Below are 19,252 nucleotides of genomic sequence, written 5' to 3' on the forward strand. Positions count from 1 at the left end.
ATTCACAAGAAGCATCTGCTGACGTGGACCATGCCTTGCAAAAAAGAGATCTCAGATTACCAGGGCTGGACTAGGAAGTGAAATCGGCCCTGGATTTTACATGGCAACTGGCCCAAAAGATGTTGAGCACGGCGGCACATTTTTGCTTATCGTGGCCCATTCGGCATGTTACGCGGCCGACCCACCGGCCTTCTCGGTTCTCCCGCTGGCCAGTCTGCCCCTGATCAGCTCCAAAGTACGTCGGCCCACCGGGAAAATGCCCGGTATGCCAGACTGCCCGTCCAACCCTGGAGACGACATACAATCAAGAAATGTTGCTTTGCTTCAAGCTGGAAAGGGTTACAAATATATCTTGAAGAGCTTCGGTATTTAAGACAGAATTGTTTTGGAATAACACGCAGCACTACGTATGGTGTAAAAAGGGCACCACATACCAACATGAATTGGGGCCTGGACTGCTTGCCATTATCAAGTGAAAAATGAATTCCCAAGTTTATCAAGATATCCTATAGTAGCAGTCACCAATTAGCGCACCGCGGTCCAAGTCCGGACCCTGGCTTGGTTCCATCCGGACCATGAGATAATGACAAAAGTTTTCCTATCATAAAGCTTCTACAGTTTTAGTGAGCAGTGCATCAAAACTACAGAACTATACACGACACAAGCACTTCACAGTTATTTCCTGCTACGTGTGTGTTGCCTCTCTCCCTTGCGAGATAAACGAGGCATCGCATAAAACCTGATTAAGCTACATAGAGTTCCTGGTGCACTTATTTTTACAACAGCAGCAGAGACCCGGTGAGCTGCAATGTAGATGGAGACTGCCGTCTTTCGATAAAACACAGTGCAGAAAATGAGAATCTTCATCTGCCTGATAAATGACTCGGACGGTTCAGCTAAATCAGGTTTGTGACAGGACAAGTTCTCGTGTCATCTTTTTAGACCAATGTCTTTTTCCATTTACATTTAGCTTTATTAATCAGCATGTTACGTGCATTTCATGACAAACAGTTTGTTTTAATTTTATGAAAATTAATCAGAGATGTCATCATCTCTGATTAGTTATAACTAATAGAAATTATTAGTTAGACTGGCTAGTAGAGTTCTCTGCTTCTGATGAGAATGTCCCCATTATTTCATAGTCAGCCCATTTATACTTAAGCAAACAGTATTTTTAAGATATAAATGGTTAGTTTAATGTTATTAGATTCTCACTTTAAGAAAATATATAATAAAGGCCCATTCTGACTTTTACATTTTCTAAATTTTCTCTCAGGGTTTAACCCTGAACCCCCATACAGTAACCTATATTTTCTCAGTCACAATTACTACTATGTCCCATACAAAGTTATCTGAATGAAAAAAAATATTTAAACTTATTTGCCTAATCTTTTGGTAGAAAAGATCCCTCACACCCCACTGCGTTGGCTTTTTCTCTGGGCCAGTGTTGTCATCTCTGCTTTGGAGAGACTATTTTGACTGTTTATCTTGAATTATATTTTTACAAAGTACTATTGCTGCCAATGTGGAAACATTATGAAACATTATGATAACTAGTCCAAAAAAAAAAGCAAACAAACATATCATTTCAAAACCATACTGACTACTGACATTGTGGAAATTATTATTTTCCTTTGCTGGGAAATAAATGTAGAGACAAGACCTCTTGAAACTTTAATTGAATACCCCTGTCCTACAGGATAATGTCAGGGTGAAATACACAACGTAAACACATTTGCCCCATGAAAATGTGTCGGGGACAGACTTTAGTTTTTTTGAAAATGAGGGGGACATGTCCCCTGCATATTCTACACCCATGCCTTTAAGTGTATTGTCCCAGTGACAAGTTGTAGACCCCATGGGTAATATGTTTGCACATTTATCCTGACAGTGCAATTTTCAAATACCATCCCAATCTGTAAAAAAAAAATGTAATACTTCAAGTGAAAATGCTACTGAACTTGACAGCCAGTGATCGCCATGCAATTTTGTTGTATGAAAAAAGCAGCTTCGATATTTCCAAACTACTTTTGTGACCAAGAAAAGAAGTCATACGAGTTTTAAGTGACACGAGGGTTCATCGACCATCAGGCCCGCTGTTGTTTTCACTATTCTGTTCCAGCCAGCCATCCCAGGCCCCAGTGCACCCTGCACTGCCTGTAGTTACACCACTGCTACTTGAACTTGTCGAAATCAAAGTAGTGTTGTCTATGCTATGATTAGATATTAGATAAACCTTGAGTAGAACATCTCACAAGTGTTGTTCCTGTGCAAGACTGAGCCCAGTTACTGAGCAACAGCCTTCTCCAATACCTTGGAGATAAAAGACAGATGTGAAATAGACTGATAATTAAGATCTGTTTTCTTAATAAACTATTAAATGTCTGCAATTATAAGGAGTTTTGTAATGTGACATAGTAGACTTAGCCTTACCATCTCCACCAGGTGTAGGAATGATTAGACCAATGTATTTTTTTTTTTTTTTCTGTCTAAACAATTGGCACAAAAATACTAAAGCTGTCCAGGGAATCAATGCATAGACTGATACTGAAAACTGAGGCCATACTCTGAATCTCAGTTACTGGCTGCCGTCTCATTTGAAGTCCAACCAGAAAAAGGAACATATTTATATTCTAAAAGGGGTCATATAACGAAAAATGTTAATTCTCCTTGACCGTTTGAAATAAAAGAGTTCAATGTACATAAAAAAATATACTTTATTTTTTAGAACTGCAAACATCCTTCCCAATTTAAAAAGGCCCAATAAGAAATCAGCTAATGTCTGACATGAGACAAATTAATAATAGTTCAGACACATGGCCAAACTGAACAGACAATTTTTTTTGTTCACACTCACACAGAGTTTGGCGGCTCAGGTCGTGGTGGAAAAAATTTAAAACATTGGAATTACTGGTGAGATCATTTTGGACTTTGGGGCAGATTGCTTATGCTCATTGCATAAGGGTACTAGGACTTTTCGCATTCAATTAAATTCTGATGAAAGAAAATTGCTTCAACTGAACTACAGAGAATATACAATGGCAAGAACAAGCAAGTGAACCCTTTGGAATCAAATGGTTTTCTGTATTAATTGGACATAAAATGTGATTTCATCTTCAAAGTCACAAGTATAGCCAAACAACAATGTGCTTAAGCTAACAACACACAAACGATTATAATCTTTCATGTCTTTACTGAACAAAGAACAGAGATGCCCAATTCCCAATTTGCTTTTAAATCCTTGTGGTTACGTAGTAATTCGCCTCAATCTGGGTGGCAGAGGACAAATCCCAGCTGCCTCCGTGTCTGAGATATATTTGCTGGACAGCCACTTCTAGGGAGAGTAGCCACAGTACTAAAGCACAGTACTGTTTCCATTTATAGACAATTTGTCTAACTGTGGACAGATGAATATCTAAGCTCTTCGAGATAACTTCGAGGTAACCCTTTCCAGCTTTATGCAAAGCAAGAATTCTTGATTGTAGGTCTTCTGAAATCTCTTCATTGCGAGGCATTGTCCACATCAGCAGGTACTTCTTGTGAATATCAAATTAAAAATGTTTGAGTGCTTTTTATAATTAAAAATAGCTCTAACCCACACCTCCAATCTTGTTTCATTAATTGGATGTAGGTTTGCCAACTTCTGACTCTAATTAGCTTTTGATGACTTCATTAGCCTAGGGCTCACTTACTTTTTCCAACCTTCACAGTGAATGTTTGAATGATGCATTCAATATGTACAAGAAAAATACTATAATATGTGTGTCATTAGTTAAAACAGATTGTGTTTGTTCATTATTGTAACTCAGATGAAGAACAAACCAGATTTTAAGACAAATGTATACATAAATGCAGGTTTTCAACTTGTTCTTGCCACATACATTATATGCATCATAAAGTCTTTAGTGAGGTTTTACAAAATAAGCTTTTAGCCTGTGTTTATGCATTTTTCTTGTACATGCATGTACAGTGGTTTGTGTCTAAGAAACTGTGTAGGAGTCATATAATTGCAGGTAGTGTGCAGATTGTCAAAAGTCTTATTTTCTGACTGCCTCATCACTGAAAACTCATGTAGTTTGGTGTGACTTTCATGTAGCCATCAATAAGTCTCACAAAATATATATATTACAACTGTTCCAGAGCTGTAAGCCTTTCCAATTTGCATGTATTATACTGAGAGTCACTACATGCTGCAGCTGGCTCACATTTCCCAACTGCAATACAGCTAATGAATACTGCAATTGTTGCATCTTAGTATGAATCACACTGAATAGAGAATGCATATTAGAGACAACAAGTTCAGTTCAAATATGTGGCCATTACATGTGTTCAGTAACAAATAATTGATTTCATATTATCTTACTCATGAATAGACTCAGTGATCCATCCATCCATCCATCCATCGTCAACCGCTTATCCTGTGTACAGGGTCGCGGGGGGCTGGAGCCTTAGACTCAGTGATCTGATGATTAATTAAATGATCAAACGATAAACGATTTAAAACTTAAAAACAACAAAAGTTTTCCCCTGTTTCTTAAGTCTCTATTGCAGCATAATGGCCATGTTTCATTCATGAATAAATCTTTTTACCAAGCTGATGAAATTTCTGACCTATATAACCACATCATACAGTATTTTCTCTCTCTCCAAAAATGTGGAAATGCCTTTTGATAGAGAGCTAAATAATAAATGTTCCTTTCCTCAGGTGATTTACTTACCTGAAAGCCTCATTTAACACAATAATGGCTCATTCCTCTAGAGGAAAATACCTTTCATAGACATACAAGTGATAGGTTGTATTTTTTAATTCTAATATATCTGATGACAAATGGCACACTGGAGGGCGAAAGAGATCCTTGTTCATGTGAAAAGTGTTCTCATTGTTAATTTGACTGACCTGCATTCCTTAATTAATAATACATCATTTGTCAGATACAAACAGCATCTACACATCTCCTTATTATTTAGAGGTATGTCTTTCTGGTATCTTTATTAATTTGGTTTCAGAATATTAGGCTATTGCCCAGACTGGAAAATGTAAAGGTCTTGCTTTACGGTTGGTAGTCATACTTAAATCTTTTATCTTTATAGTTTCCTTAGATTCAAAACCTTGGACGTTTTCATTAGTTTTTTTGTAAGCTTACGGCTTTGTGTTATTAAAGCCTCTAAGGCAGCGGTTTTCAAACTTGGGTCCATTTCAAACTAGTCCTGCTAGATGCTCCTTAGAAAGTGTACTTTTACAGTAAGAAATCAATCATGTTCTATGTTGTATAATATTTTCACTTGTGTATAATATTTATGTTTGAATATGTGGTGTATATTTTCAGACTGATCTCATTGGACATTTGGAAACAGTATATTGATATTTCCTGAGCTAAATTGGTCTGCTCAAAAATAAACTGTTGCTCTTTTGGTGAACTTGATTCAATTGTAGACAGTGGTTCCTGTCATGCAATATCACCAGGAGAGTAGGATGCAGGTGCAGTAAGGGCAGTTTAATGTGAATCAGGGAACTGTACAGTTCAAACAGCAAGCAAAATCCAATAATCAGTACAGGCAGAAGGTCAGGCGATTGGCAAACAGAGGTAACAGGGCTAGAGGCAAACTCGTGGTCAGAACAGGCAAAGGCAGGGCCGGTTCTAGACATTTGGAGGCCCTAGGCAAAATGTATGTTGGAGGCCCCCCGCCATGTCCTCCTCCCCTCCACCTTTCAGAATTCACGAGTTCACACTTACATCAAATTAAATAGAGTAAAGATTATGCGTATTTGGCATGCTGTCCAGGGGAGGGCTCCAGGCTCTGAATTTTGGCCAGATTTACACAGCATTACATTGGATTGCATTGTATTTTGGATTGTGTTGTTTACATCCAATAAGAGATTATTAAAAATCAAAGTGAGGAGATGGGGGCGGTGGAGGGATGCTGATAAACTGTGAATGAACAGAGGTAAGTCTGCAGTATATATACCTCTTATCTCGTTGATTATCTGAATGTGCTCCTCCCGAACTTTGTTAATAAAACATCATTTAATAAAAAAGACTGGAAAACAAATATGATCCCTAACCATTTTATTTATACAAAACCTGTTATCAGTATTTTTATATTTTTACTTAAATGTGCATATTAATGTAACTTTAATTAAGGTAAACAAAACAAAAAATCATCTGAAAAGTCATCTTTTTTTTTTTTTAGCAGTCAGGAAGTTTTTTGCAGTAATTTGTTCAGTAATTTATTTATGGTAACACACTAACCCACTATTTGGGATAATGAACAGTTTTGTTTTTGATAGACTAAATATAGTCATATTAGGTATGTATTGTAGAGAAATACCTTATGATACACAAATCAGCTGCTAGTGGAAGTGAAAAGACAAGTTAATTTCGTCAACTCTAATTGTGTGCTTATTCATATGCTTAAGATTGCATACTTATTTTCAATAAATATTGCAACAGTATTTATGATTGGAAAACGAAAAAAATGAAGTCTATTATGGTCTATAGTCTATTATGATAGACTAGAGCAGTTAATGTAGGCTAAACATCTGCGTTTTAGAAGATATACAGACTGTTTTAAAACATAATAAACAATGCTTTAGTATAGTGCGTTTGCTCTTTGACTGACAAACTTTACTTTTTCTGTAGTATTTTGCGAGTCAGCTCCTGACTAGGGCTGGAAATCAATTCTAAAAGAATCGATTCCTTGATTCAGAGGCGTTTGGAATCAAGATTCTATTCCACAGGTTGTAATCGATTCCATCGAGGAGAATCGACTCCTTTGTAAGATTCAGTTCAACAGTTAATCATGAATTCGCCTCTATCTCTCCAACAGTGACTGGAAGTCCGATTCATTTCCGCGAATCAGACTCTTTCGGATGGTTCATTTAGAATGTATTTCTTTTTTCTAACAAAAGTCTGCATTGTAGCTACATACGCTCGGACTCAAAGTGTCAGAAGCGAATTCAGTCCATCAACGGCGCTCGCGCTCTTTTGAACTGGAAATAACCATCAAAAGATCTATTTCAAAATGACGCTGATCGTTAGAATCAGTTTATTTTTTACAATACATTACAATCACTCAAAAATAGATGATACCTGAATCACAAGCTGCACTTTCCTTGCGTGCCTGCTTAGCCTTACGCTTAGCAGCCCCTGAAGGATGAGTTCGTTTCGGCGCCATCAGATAAATTTGCAGAAAAGTTGGATTTTATTCATCTACAATCTCTTCATTCATAAATTCAGAGGTTGGGAGTGACTCGCATGTAAACGGTGATATTAATTGGTTTAACTACAGGTGAATGACAATTGTTATATCCAATGGACAAACAGCATAGTATTGTGCTGCTCTTGATTGGTGGATAAGCATGTGTATGTTTTGGAGGCCCTGCCTCCAAGGCCGAGGCCCTAGGCAACTGCCTAGTTCGCCTATAGGTAGCACCGGCCCTGGGCAAAGGTACTATAACAAGAGATCAGGCAGACTATGAAAGCTTGGAAACATCTTAGACACAAGGAATAGAGCATATACTTTGCTCTGACAAACCGTGACAGGGTTTCTTATAAAGGGTGTAGTCATAAATGTAGTGACAAGGTGCAGGTGAGGCTGATCAGAGCTCAGGTGTTTGGGATGAGGTAGTGCATTGTGTTGTGGGAACTGAATCCGGGGTGGCCATGTTTGGAGGCCGCATTGCTTACTGGGAAACTGAGTTCATGACAGTTCCATGTTTGATGAGTCATTCAATGAGTTAAATGAGTTTTCTTAACTTAATTATGTAATCTCAACATAAAAACTTAAAAAAAGAACTAGTTGAATTGGGTAAACCCAACAAAACTTGACATGTTAATTTAGCTCAGTTTAATCTCTTAGTTTTTATACTGAATACTAACTAATGAAAGTGAGTGTTAGTATGTTAAATGCATGCTGGTTGGAAGCACTACAGAGTATAGTTTAGTAACTAGCTATGGTTAGCACAGCATTTGCTCAACAAAGAAATACATTTAATTTGCAACATCTACCTGTCCTCTTCGTTAGCTTAAGCTCCACTCTTCACCTTAATGGTAACCCCCAAAACTCCAACAGAACAGAAACGGTTCTAAGTCTTAACATAACATAACATTAAACACTAACAAGTATCCCCTTTATATTCATCTTGCAATGACTTCAACATTTACTCTCCAAATTGAATCCCATGCAATCGAATCCCATGCTGGGAAATTGAAATCCCCATCCCAGTTTCATCAATGCTACAATATCACCACCAAAAATATGAATGTAGTCCCAATACAAATGGGTTGAGTAAACTTCCATTTTACATATTTAAGTAGATAGAACACAATGAAATCAACAACAACAACAATTTACATTTATATAGCGCTTTTCTAGGCACTCAAAGCGCTTTACATAGTATAGGGGGAATCTCCTCAACCACCACCAGTGTGCAGCATCCACCTGGATGATGCAATGGCAGCCATAGTGCGCCAGAACGCCCACCACACACCCCACACCCCACACCCCACACCAGCTATTGGTGGAGGAGATGGTAGAGGAGATGGTAGAGGGATGTAGCCAATTCAGGGATGGAGATTATTAGGAGGCCATGATAGATAGGGGCCAATGGGGGGAATTTGGCTAGGACACCGGGGTTAAACCCCTACTCTTTACGAGAAGTGCCCTAGGGATTTTTAATGACCACAGAGAGTCAGAACCTCAGTTTAACGTCCCATCCAAAAGACGGTGCTTTTTTTACAGTATAGTGTCACCGTCACTATACTGGGGCATTAGGACCCAGTATAGTGTCCCCATCACTATACTGGGGCATTAGGACCCACACAGACCATAGGGTGAGCACCCCCTGCTGGCCTCCCTAATACCACTTCCAGCAGCAACCTTGGTTTTCCCCAAGAGGTCTCCCATCCAGGTACTGGCTAGGCTCAACCCTGCTTAGCTTTAGTGGGCAACCAGGAAATAGCTGCAGGGTGATATGGCTACCAACCAAATCAAGTTGATATTAAAAGTTTTAGAAGTGTGTTGCTTTAATTAATTTTATTTAAGTAAATTGAGTGTGTGCTAACCAAAATTCAAGCCAAAAGAGACCAAACCTGGAAGAGTCTTTAATGACAGGGAACATGTTAGCACCAGTCTCTGAGTGAAATGCCCAAATAGGAAAGTGAGTTGTTTTTAGCTGTAAATTATGTAATACAAGGAAGGAAAATGCATATTTCATAAACTCTACCCCCAACCCTAATCCTAACAGTCAGTGGAGTAAAATACTTAATCTTAGAGGGAAAACGGAACCTTTGAATAATGCTTGTCACTGATTATGGGAACACAATTACTTCTGCTTTTAACATGGAACAAGAACCCAGGTGTCCCAGTCACAATGTACGATAGGGTACGCCACAGGATAAGGTAAACAGGTAAAAATATAGTTAAAAACTGATCCAAAAATGTTGATGATGATGGGAAATGGTGCTCGGCAGAAACTCTGCAGAATGAGGTCGTTGTCAGGGTACTGGATCTTTCAGTACCAACATGTGGACCTGTGTGATAAATAAAAAAATTAAAGATTGTTAATTGTCTACAATTTATGGCAACTTCCTCAGCAGTTGTTGTTTTTAAACTTCCGTTTCATCACATTTTTGTATAGCAGAGACTCTAACTGACACCAATTATTATTTTTTATTTCTGTATGATTTAATCTTCACAAGATCTAACCAGAAATTTGCAAGACTTTAGTTAAAGTTGAACAATGCATTAGAATTTATCAAAGGCAATACACATAATTTCCTTCCATTGCATTTGCACTGCTGATAAGCTAATCTTTGTGCAAAAGAAATATGTTATAATTTTAACTCCTGGTGTTTTTGTGAAACAATGCTACAGTGGTAAACACGTCTGACTCTGAGATAATGTGTTAAGTCCACAGAGGATGTGGTGGCTGTGTTTCAGACACTGATAATGAAACACCAAAGAGTTACAGAGCATAATGCTTCCAAGATGGTAATGGGGCAAAGAGCTTTTGAGTTACACCATCCAAAGTCTTTGTGATCTTGCAATTTTTGCATTTCTTTTAATATATATTTATGTATTCTCTCAAATTAAAAATAGATAAATAAATAAATAAATAAAACTTACCAGTATCTTTACATGCCAAGTAATGTGGTACCTGGTCACAGCACTACTCGTCTTTACAGGTAGGCATCCATTCATTCCAAGCATATGAAATATGAAACATAACTGCCTTGCGAAGTAATATGCACTTTTACATTGGACAGTATATGGAAGCCATGGTTGTGTAATGATGAGTCCAGACCAGAAGGTTGTAATTGGGACAGGCGTCTATTTGATGTGTAATTTCTCCAAATGTCCTCAGCCTCTGGACACCAACTCTCTTAGTGTGGAGTGGGAATTCCAGGTATTTCTGCACTACAGACCAGCACAAATATACTTTACTCATTTATACAAACATGAATATTTTTGCCACATTAAAAATGAATCATGAACAGTGTTTATGTACTCAAAATGTAACATTAATAATTCTTATAGGCATAGATTTAACAATGAAAAACCTTACTCACCCTCATGATTTCAAAACGTATCTGTTATTTTCCCCTAAAAGGAGCATTGTTGTCTTCTGAAGCCATATAATACCTTTATTTGAGGAACAGAACAAAAATGTGGAATATAGTAAACATATTTTACTGTAAGGACTACTTTTATGGTACTATTATGGTGTGTTTTGTTCATTTTGGAACTATGGTCTAGCCTTGTAAGAAAAAGAGCTCCATAAACATTCCTTTTGACAAAAATAACAGCATACAGTTTTGGAACAACATGAGGAAAACGAATTATTAACTTTTCGTTTTTGGGTGAAACATTAATTTAATATTATGGTGATATACCTATGACACTTTAAAACTTTAGGATGTCACTTAACCACTTTTTGTACTTTTAAATGCAGGATATCTCATCTAAGAATAAAATAATCATCTACTACATCGGAAATCAAACTGTATCAATACTTCCTGATGTACTTTTTCTGGGAAATGTAAAATTGGGGAGCTTTGATATACTTCTCCATTCCGTGACCTATGAAAACAATGGAACTTACTTGTGCAGACTGCGTCTCGATGGCATTTTCTACAAGAATCATACACACCTTTTAATCCATTCAGGTAATACACTTTTTTTTTTTTTCTTTCATATTCATACAACAGAACCTAGTGTGATTTCACTTACACTCTACTGCATGAGCCAAGATAATACAATGAAAGAATGCAAGTTATATACAGTATGTACATTATTTGTTATATATATACACATATATATATATATATATATATATATATATATATATATATATATATATATATATATATATATATATATATATTAGGGCTGTCAATCAATTACAATTTTTAATCAAATTAATTACATGGTCTCCAGATTAATTAATCGCGATTAATCGCATATACAAATATTTGCTGAGAAAGCCCCTCATATAACAATAAATCAATATATAATGATTATACATATTTATATCAATATATAATTATACATAGTTATCTTTAAATATTTAAAAATATATAAAATATTCAGATAATTAAAATGCATTACATTATTGTGGCAGAAGAGTTAATCACTGATAAGACCATTCAAAAAGCGGTTTTAGAATACAATGTATTGTTTACTACCATATTATTGATCATAAGTCAATCATTGGCATACAGTTCACAGCAATCCATTTCACAAGTGAATTTGTTAATCAGTTGGAGATTTATTGTGACAAAACTTTTACATCTAGAGCCAAGAGGTATATTAAAACAAACAACATCAAAAAGGAAAATAAATAAACAGTTTAAATAAATAAAAATATTAAATTGTTTACATATTTCAGTACACTTTACAGCTTTCTTGTTACTCAAATTGGAAATTGTAAAGGTATTCCTGAACCTCTGAATTAAAAATTAAATCTAATAGATTATAACTACCATACTTACATTTGTGAAAACTAAACTTTGCCAACGAAAGCAGAAAATTAATCAAATAATATTCCTCATGAAGACACATGTCATAGCTAAAAAACAAATAAAACATTTTCAAAACAAAGTTGAAAGCTGGGAATGATACGATATATGTCTCCAACAATCTTGAATATCAGACAAAAGCAAGTCGAGTTGGGACAACTCCAAAATAAATTAAAAAATGTTTCTGCCTGCAGACCAAAAAATGTACAGAATATGTCGATATCACAATTAAATCTCTCTACAAGAAAACAATTAGTGGGGTATTTATGAGGTAATTTCCGAATGTTCAGAATCTTAATCCAGCCACAACCTGTGTCAGACATGTTTGTGTAGTGTCTCGGGTGCGTTGCATCATAAAAATCAAATGTTTAGGTCACTGTGTCAAGTTCTATAGTTTAATACTGAATCTTTAAACACATCTTGAGATCTCTTCGTGTGTTTTTAACACAAGAACGCCTACTGCAGTGTTTTCTTCACTGTATAAACTGTGCTGCGTTGCTCACACAGCTGAAGTTTCACTTACTGCCCTCCGGAGTAAACAAGTGGTACTAGAAGCTTGTATTTTTCAGGAATCTTCCAAATTATGGTCTGTGGGAAGTGCGATTAAATGCGTAAATTGTTTTAACACGTTATTTTTGTAAAATTAATTGCACTGAATTATTGCGTTAAATCGACAGCCCTATATATATATATATATATATATATATATATATATATATATATATATATATATATATATATATATATAAAAGTTCAGCCCTTTTTACATGATATTTTCTATATATTCTTTAGGATCACAGAGAACAATTAAAAATACAGCTGTGAACCGTGCGGAGGTATATTTTCTCTGGTGGGTGCCTCTGGTGTCTGTAGCTGGGCTTGTGCTGTTAGTTGTTCCAGTGTTTTTATGGAGGAAAGCTTGCAGATCTCAACAGAAAGAGGACGTCTCAGCGTAAGATGTTTTCAATACACACAAGAAGTTGCAGATAGCAGCTTGTAGGAGATATTTCAGCTTGGCTTCATCTTGTGATTTATTTTTTACTAGGCAAAAGTTGAAAGAGGTTCAAACCGGAACTGACACTAATGACATGGGCAACATATACAAGGTAACACACAATCTTTGTAACTTCTTCCTTCCGCATACGACTCGAAGGCCATGTAACTGAAATCTATTGCAGTTGCAGAATAACCCTCACACAGATGCAGTTACTCATGTATTCACTAGAAGTTCTCTTGTTGGCATCATTAGTCTATGACATTAAAATTTAAAGGCATAAGTACCTACTGTAGCTAGTCATGGTTAAAGGTCATCTTTGTGCAATGAGGGAAAATATTTTTTTCAAAAAAACCTGCCATATATTTCAAGACAAATAGTCAGCAGAATATTTCTTTTGTGAAATAAAAAAAACAAACAAACATATATTTAAGTTGCAGGACGTGCAAGGGTCAAGTCGAGCGGCAGTGCTCAAGTGTTTTCTCAAAATGCGAAAGGAAGTTAGACTGTACAATAAACAAATGAAAATCACTGACTGAATTTGATCACCTGGAATGGATTCTGGATCTTGCCTTTATGGTAGACATCACTGACCATTTGAACATTCTAAACAGCATACTGCAAAATAAACTTAAGATTAACTTTTAACATTGTACTATGATGGCTTTCGTGCATTTCAGCGGAAACTCGTCCTGTTAGAGACACAGATTACAGAGGACAATCCTGCACATTTCCCCTCTCTGAAAGTCACCAGTAACAACTGCAACATTATTAATTATTTACCTCGCCACTCTTTAGTAAACCCTATGATGCATCCGTCAATCTACCAATGGAATTGATTGATTTATAGTGCAATTCTGTGATAAAAGACAAATTTGCCAATGTTGGCTTGCACACATCCTAACAGTATCTTATTCCACAATAATCAAAACTAGCAGCCCTTGCCTACATGTTTGGAAGTGCCTATATATGCGAACAGGCTTTTTTCTGTAATGAACTGAAGAAAATAAAAATACAGTATATTAAAAACTGCAGTCTTGCCTAACACACAATAACTTAAATTATATTATGAAAGTGGCAACCAGTGTTGCTAATTTAGCGACTTTGTCACTAGATTTAGCGACTTTTCAGACCTCTTTAGCGACTTTTATTCCAAAAAGCAACTAGCGACAAATCTAGCGACTTTTTGGACAAACCTTAGCTACTTCCATAGAAGAAAGTCGCCAATACTGCCCCGCGAGCGCGTGGTCTTGATTTCCTGCCCGCACTCAGAGGCATACCTCTCTCTGCGTCTATTCTGTTCAGTGAGACTGACAGAGAGAGAGGTGAGCAGGCGAGAAGGCGGAGCAGCACAATCAGTTAACCGTACGGCAGATGGCATAGACGTGAATGAGCTGTGCATGTGTAAACAGCGTTGGCAAGGACCAATCACGAATCTGTATTGTTTGATCCCCTTTAGTTTTACATTTAAAGAGTTTAATTTGACCGTTCATTTTTATTCTATTCATGCACTTAATCACAGGAGATTTTTAAACAGTTGTTCATTCCTGTTTTTGAACTCTCTGAATTCAGACACTTACTTAGACAACTCTGTACTTTGTATTGTATTCAAACATGTAATAAACTTTACATTTTGCTACATTTGTATATAGGGAATTAAAAATTGTATTTCAGTATGTACGGTAAGCACAGAGAAGCAAATGGTGGACACTATGCAAAATGCAAATGAGATGTGGTGATGTCACGAATATGTTAATTAGCATATGATGTCATCTAGTGACATTTAGTGACTTCTTAAGCAGGCTTTAGCTACTTTCCATTGAAACTAGTTGGCAAAACTGGTGGAAAATGCTCAAACACTCACTCCTGATTTTGATAATTACATGACCGTGGCAACATTTTTGAACGTGTGTTATTATACATTTAGCTGTAGTTTCCCAGTGAAATGTCTAATGGGGGCATGAAAAACGAGTTATATAATGTCGTAAGCAAACGAGGTAGTGCCCTAAAAGATAAATGAGGGGTGAACAAAACAGACATCCATACCCTTTACCAAATGCCTAAACCTAACCGATAGTGTCCAAAAACAAAATGAGAAATGCAAAGGACATTTTCGGAAGTAACCAAGTCTTATTGTGTCCCTTCTATGACACCCTCGTCTTAGCTTGCTTGCTTGACTGGTCTCGAGCCGTAGTCTTCCAAGTCCAAAGACCAATAATCTATGACAGTGTTTCTCAACCTTTTATTGATGAACATCCCCCTACTTCATTGCCTTATAAAACAAACTATAGCATTTTTTTAATTATAAACAGTATACATACTTTAAACACATGTAAAAACAATAAATACGAAATATGAATATTTATAAGTTGTACTTGTGGTAATCAACATTATGCCAGAAATGCTGTCTATTGAGCTGAAATTGTATTGAACCCTGAATATTCCTTTTAGTGTATAATTGTTAGTGAATCTGTAATACAAGCGTTAAAACTTATCATATTCAATATCTTGTATAATATTCAAATGATGCGCTAAAGTAAAAGTGTTTCAGGATGATGACATAGCAAAGTGTGAATAATCGTGCAAAAAATTTCGGTTTCAAAAATCATAATCAGCCTTTGTAGTTATGATTTGTGTGAAAGTTATTAAAAAGCACAGATGTTGTTGCATCTTATTTCACCAGGAAACTGCAATGGAATGTAGAATTTGACACGTAAAAGTTAGTTTGCAAAAATTTAGATATAGTAATGTTCAATTTATTGGTTAAAGACAAAAATGTGTCAGGTATCAGGCCGTTTTAAGTAGGAAGCATAAACTTCACCTAGCCTCCCCTGTTTTAAGCCTGATTCATAAAACAGGAAGTATTATAGTTGTTATGGTTGTTGTATATATCTACCGTAGAATTCCATTTTGCTTTTCTTCAGGCTGTTCTGTCTTGTAGTTAGTTTGACCAACATACAATTGCAATAAAGTTAAAAGTTGTTAATAGCAATACCTGGTAGGCCTAGTACTTTGAATAAACATTCATACATTTATCGAAGTGGTCAGATGTAGGCTAATGGCTCAACTAATGTGATATTCCAACATGATCACACGGAAAGTCGGCACACTGTTTCTGAAAGTTCCAGTAAACTAGGATCGGCAACAGTATGCCGACTCAATGACATGCCCCATTTCCCATCTGACATATTTGGAACGGCTCAACAACATTTACTTTCCCTCGTGGCATGACTGTTAGCACGTTGTGTCAGTTACATGGGAGACCACAGTTCAGTCCCCATTCAAATGATGAAGCAATCACGTTTGTGTAAACAATCACAGGTGTGCTAAGGAGTTTGCATTTTTATCCCTAACATTGCGTTTTGTCTCTACTAATGGTTATGGTTAGATTTGGGTTTTCGGTTGTTGGGTAGATTAAATAAAATTAAAAAAATTCTTCACTGTTTTACATCCTGTTCAGCTGAAAATAATTATTTTAACAATTGGCTTCTGGCGACCTCTCCTGCATATAAATGGATGTCACACTTTATATGATCTGAAACACTTATCGCTTTAGCCTCTGGAGGTAGTGTTTAAAATTTGGTCAAAGTATACCGATTTCGTCTAAAAAAATATTGGCACACACTTACCGAATTTTATGTGAGATCAGGCAGATTATTCTGGCCAATGTGGCCCCCTACCCCAAATGAGTTCTGCACCTCTGGGGTAGAGGTTTGATTTTGGCATGTTTAGATCTGTTGTGTAGGTCAGCTATTCCCAACCAGGTGTATGTGTATTCCATTGACAACTTAAAGTTATAGTTCTCCCAAAAAAATTTAAATTCTGTCTTCATTCACTCACTGTATGACTTTCTTTGTTCTGTGGAACACATTTTCTGTCAACGAAGAGCAACTTTATTCTTACTTAAGCCTTATGGGCCTGTGGATGTAGAGTATATAATGTCACTTTTCCACTGAACGTCACGGTTCGACTCGCCTCAACTCTACTCGCTTTACTTTTCGGAGCTTGCATTTCCACTGCAGTTTAGTGCCCATCAACGTGGGTGGGATTATAGGATGATCGTCATAGTTGTGACGCCTCTAATGCCTTGACATCATCTTAAACACGACACAAACAATAACACAACCACTAGCTGTTAGATACTAGCTCATTGTGCTGCATAAAGCAGTTGTTGCATGGTGATTTTACACAAGTGTAACAGTTAAATTGGTTGTTTTAGAAGCAAGCTTCCAGTAGCTGGTCAACTAAAAAAAATTGTACCATCCTCCATCGTGGCTGAGTCCAGGGCACTCTCCATCCCATTGCTCGCCGGTTTAGATAGGGTACATTTGGTCGAACCACTTCCAATTTTCCTTGATGGTTCTGTAGTCAATTTCCCTACACTGTTGGTAGGTCTGGTGGTAGCCGTGTGCGGCCAACATCTCAGACACTTCCTGAGAGACTTTTTCGTTTCGCTCATCACTAACGAGTTGACCATCTTTTTTCACAATTTGAAAGTTGCGTGAACAAATTATATTGTTATCGCTGTTGATAACTTTAAAACTAGTGGGTTGATGTCGTGAGTCAGAAATCCAGTGATGCTGGTAGTGACGATTCTCCCTGACCAATCAGTGATCTGCAGGGTTTTGATGTCACATTTAGTATCGGCTCGGCTCTCTTGGAACCTCGACCGAGGTGGTACTAAAAAAAGTTACCAGGTACTATCCACAGTGGAAAACCCCCAAAAAGCAAGCATAGTCGAGTTGAGTCGAGTTGTTCCATGCAGTGGAAAAGCCCCTAAGACAAAAAAGCACTGCTGTAGCTGGTTGTGTACAGTAGGGTTTGAAAACTGCCTTTTAAGCTTGTTTGTTTCTCATAACTCAGGTCAGATTCAGTTCTATGCCTATTCTGGGAGACATGTGCACTCCTCCGACCACTCCAAATGCAGACAGCATCTATGTTACCATGGTAAGCAAGAGTATCAGCAATATATGAACTGGATGATTCAAATATGAGAATCACATAATTTCTCTTTGCAATATTAGAGGGAAATATGGTGCATATATGCAAACACAGCTGCATGTGTAAACTGGATTACAACCATTTAGTATAGAATTAATTTGTGCACAAGATGTACAGTAAAATGGCTTTTGTTTCTGTGTCTGTGTGTATTTTCAATTGTTGCAGCGTGGTTTCCCCTTCATGCCAAATGATCCTGTCAAAGCTGGACTGAACAGACGTCTTCCTTCTGATTGGCAGGGGGAGGATGTGGAACCCGTATCGGGACATTGAACTCACATTTGCTACCCGAATAGCTCATAATTGCTTGGTGCAAGGCTAATAACATAAGAAACACACACCGAATCATTCATTATTTATAATGATGAGAATGAAAGCAATTTTTTATTATGACATGGAAGTGCTTGAGGCAGTAGTTCCTTTTGTGCTGTTATTTAATCAGTACTTTTTGGGGTGTGTTAAACTTTGAATTGTATGTATCTGATAAATTCTCACAGTTTTTTATTTTATAATTTTTCTTTTAAATATAAGTTAATTTATTTGGTAAGTAAATGTGTAATACATAGGACAATGTACAAGCTTTGCATCAGATTTTTGTATTATTTTGATTCTCAATTATATTTAAGAATCATGGTTTCATAAAGTTATTACACACTGTGTTTCTTTTTTTAAAAGCATTTTATGTGGGTTTTAGATAGATGTATAAAACATCTTGGTTACTGTCGTAATCTCCGTCTCTGATGGAGGGAACGAGATGTTGTGTCGATGTAGTGACACTTGGGGTCGATCTTGAGAGCCCCAGACACCTTCAGATCTTTGAGAAAAGGCCAATGAGAATTGGTGAGTAGAATTTGCATGCCACTCCCCCCGAAATATAGGTATAAAAGGGAGCTGGAATGCGGATTTATTCAGGTTTTGCACTGAGGAGCCGAGACAAGGTCACGGCCATTACAGCGGTATAGAACAGTCTGTGAAAAGAGAGACACAATGTCTTGTTCCCTCCATCAGGGAATGGAGGTTATGACAGTAACCGAGACGTTCCCCTTCTGTCACTCACTCGACATTGTATTGATGTAGTGACACTAGGGGTCCCTATACAAAACGGCACATGGCTGAATTGTGTTACGTGAACTGCCGATGCAGGAGTAGGCAAGCTACAGTGAGCGTAGAAAAAGATGCACTCGGACTGCACATAGCCTCCCCAGATGGCCCAAAAATGAGTGGTGGTAGCGTAGTGGGC

General features: G+C 37.0%; 1 protein-coding gene across 2 annotated transcripts; it reads left to right on the plus strand.

The window, feature by feature from the left end:
• The first annotated feature begins 779 nt into the window (after window positions 1-779).
• On the plus strand, window positions 780-18,573 carry LOC127630286 (uncharacterized). 2 transcript variants are annotated; one of them, XM_052107787.1, is made up of 7 exons: window positions 780-905; window positions 10,269-10,408; window positions 10,955-11,168; window positions 12,813-12,972; window positions 13,066-13,126; window positions 17,878-17,961; window positions 18,181-18,573. In XM_052107787.1, exons 1-7 carry the CDS (start codon window positions 854-856, stop codon window positions 18,283-18,285), a joined length of 816 nt encoding a protein of 271 aa, XP_051963747.1. In that variant the 5' UTR covers window positions 780-853; the 3' UTR covers window positions 18,286-18,573. The 2 variants fall into 2 exon arrangements, with proteins under 2 accessions (XP_051963747.1, XP_051963748.1); XM_052107788.1 differs by lacking the exon at window positions 780-905 and adding an exon at window positions 9,855-10,187.
• The last annotated feature ends 679 nt before the right edge of the window (window positions 18,574-19,252 follow it).

The sequence above is a fragment of the Xyrauchen texanus genome, chromosome 36 (genome assembly GCF_025860055.1).
Source record: "Xyrauchen texanus isolate HMW12.3.18 chromosome 36, RBS_HiC_50CHRs, whole genome shotgun sequence".
NCBI lineage: Eukaryota > Metazoa > Chordata > Actinopteri > Cypriniformes > Catostomidae > Xyrauchen > Xyrauchen texanus.

Excerpts from the sequence above, each read along its gene's own strand:
- LOC127630286 (XM_052107787.1), top strand. The coding sequence starts at position 854 with ATGAGAATCTTCATCTGCCTGATAAATGACTCGGACGGTTCAGCTAAA. Across the intron at positions 906-10,268 it reads GGACGGTTCAGCTAAATCAG|TATATGGAAGCCATGGTTGT; the intron begins GTTTGTGACAGG and ends TACATTGGACAG. Across the intron at positions 13,127-17,877 it reads ACATGGGCAACATATACAAG|GTCAGATTCAGTTCTATGCC; the intron begins GTAACACACAAT and ends CTCATAACTCAG.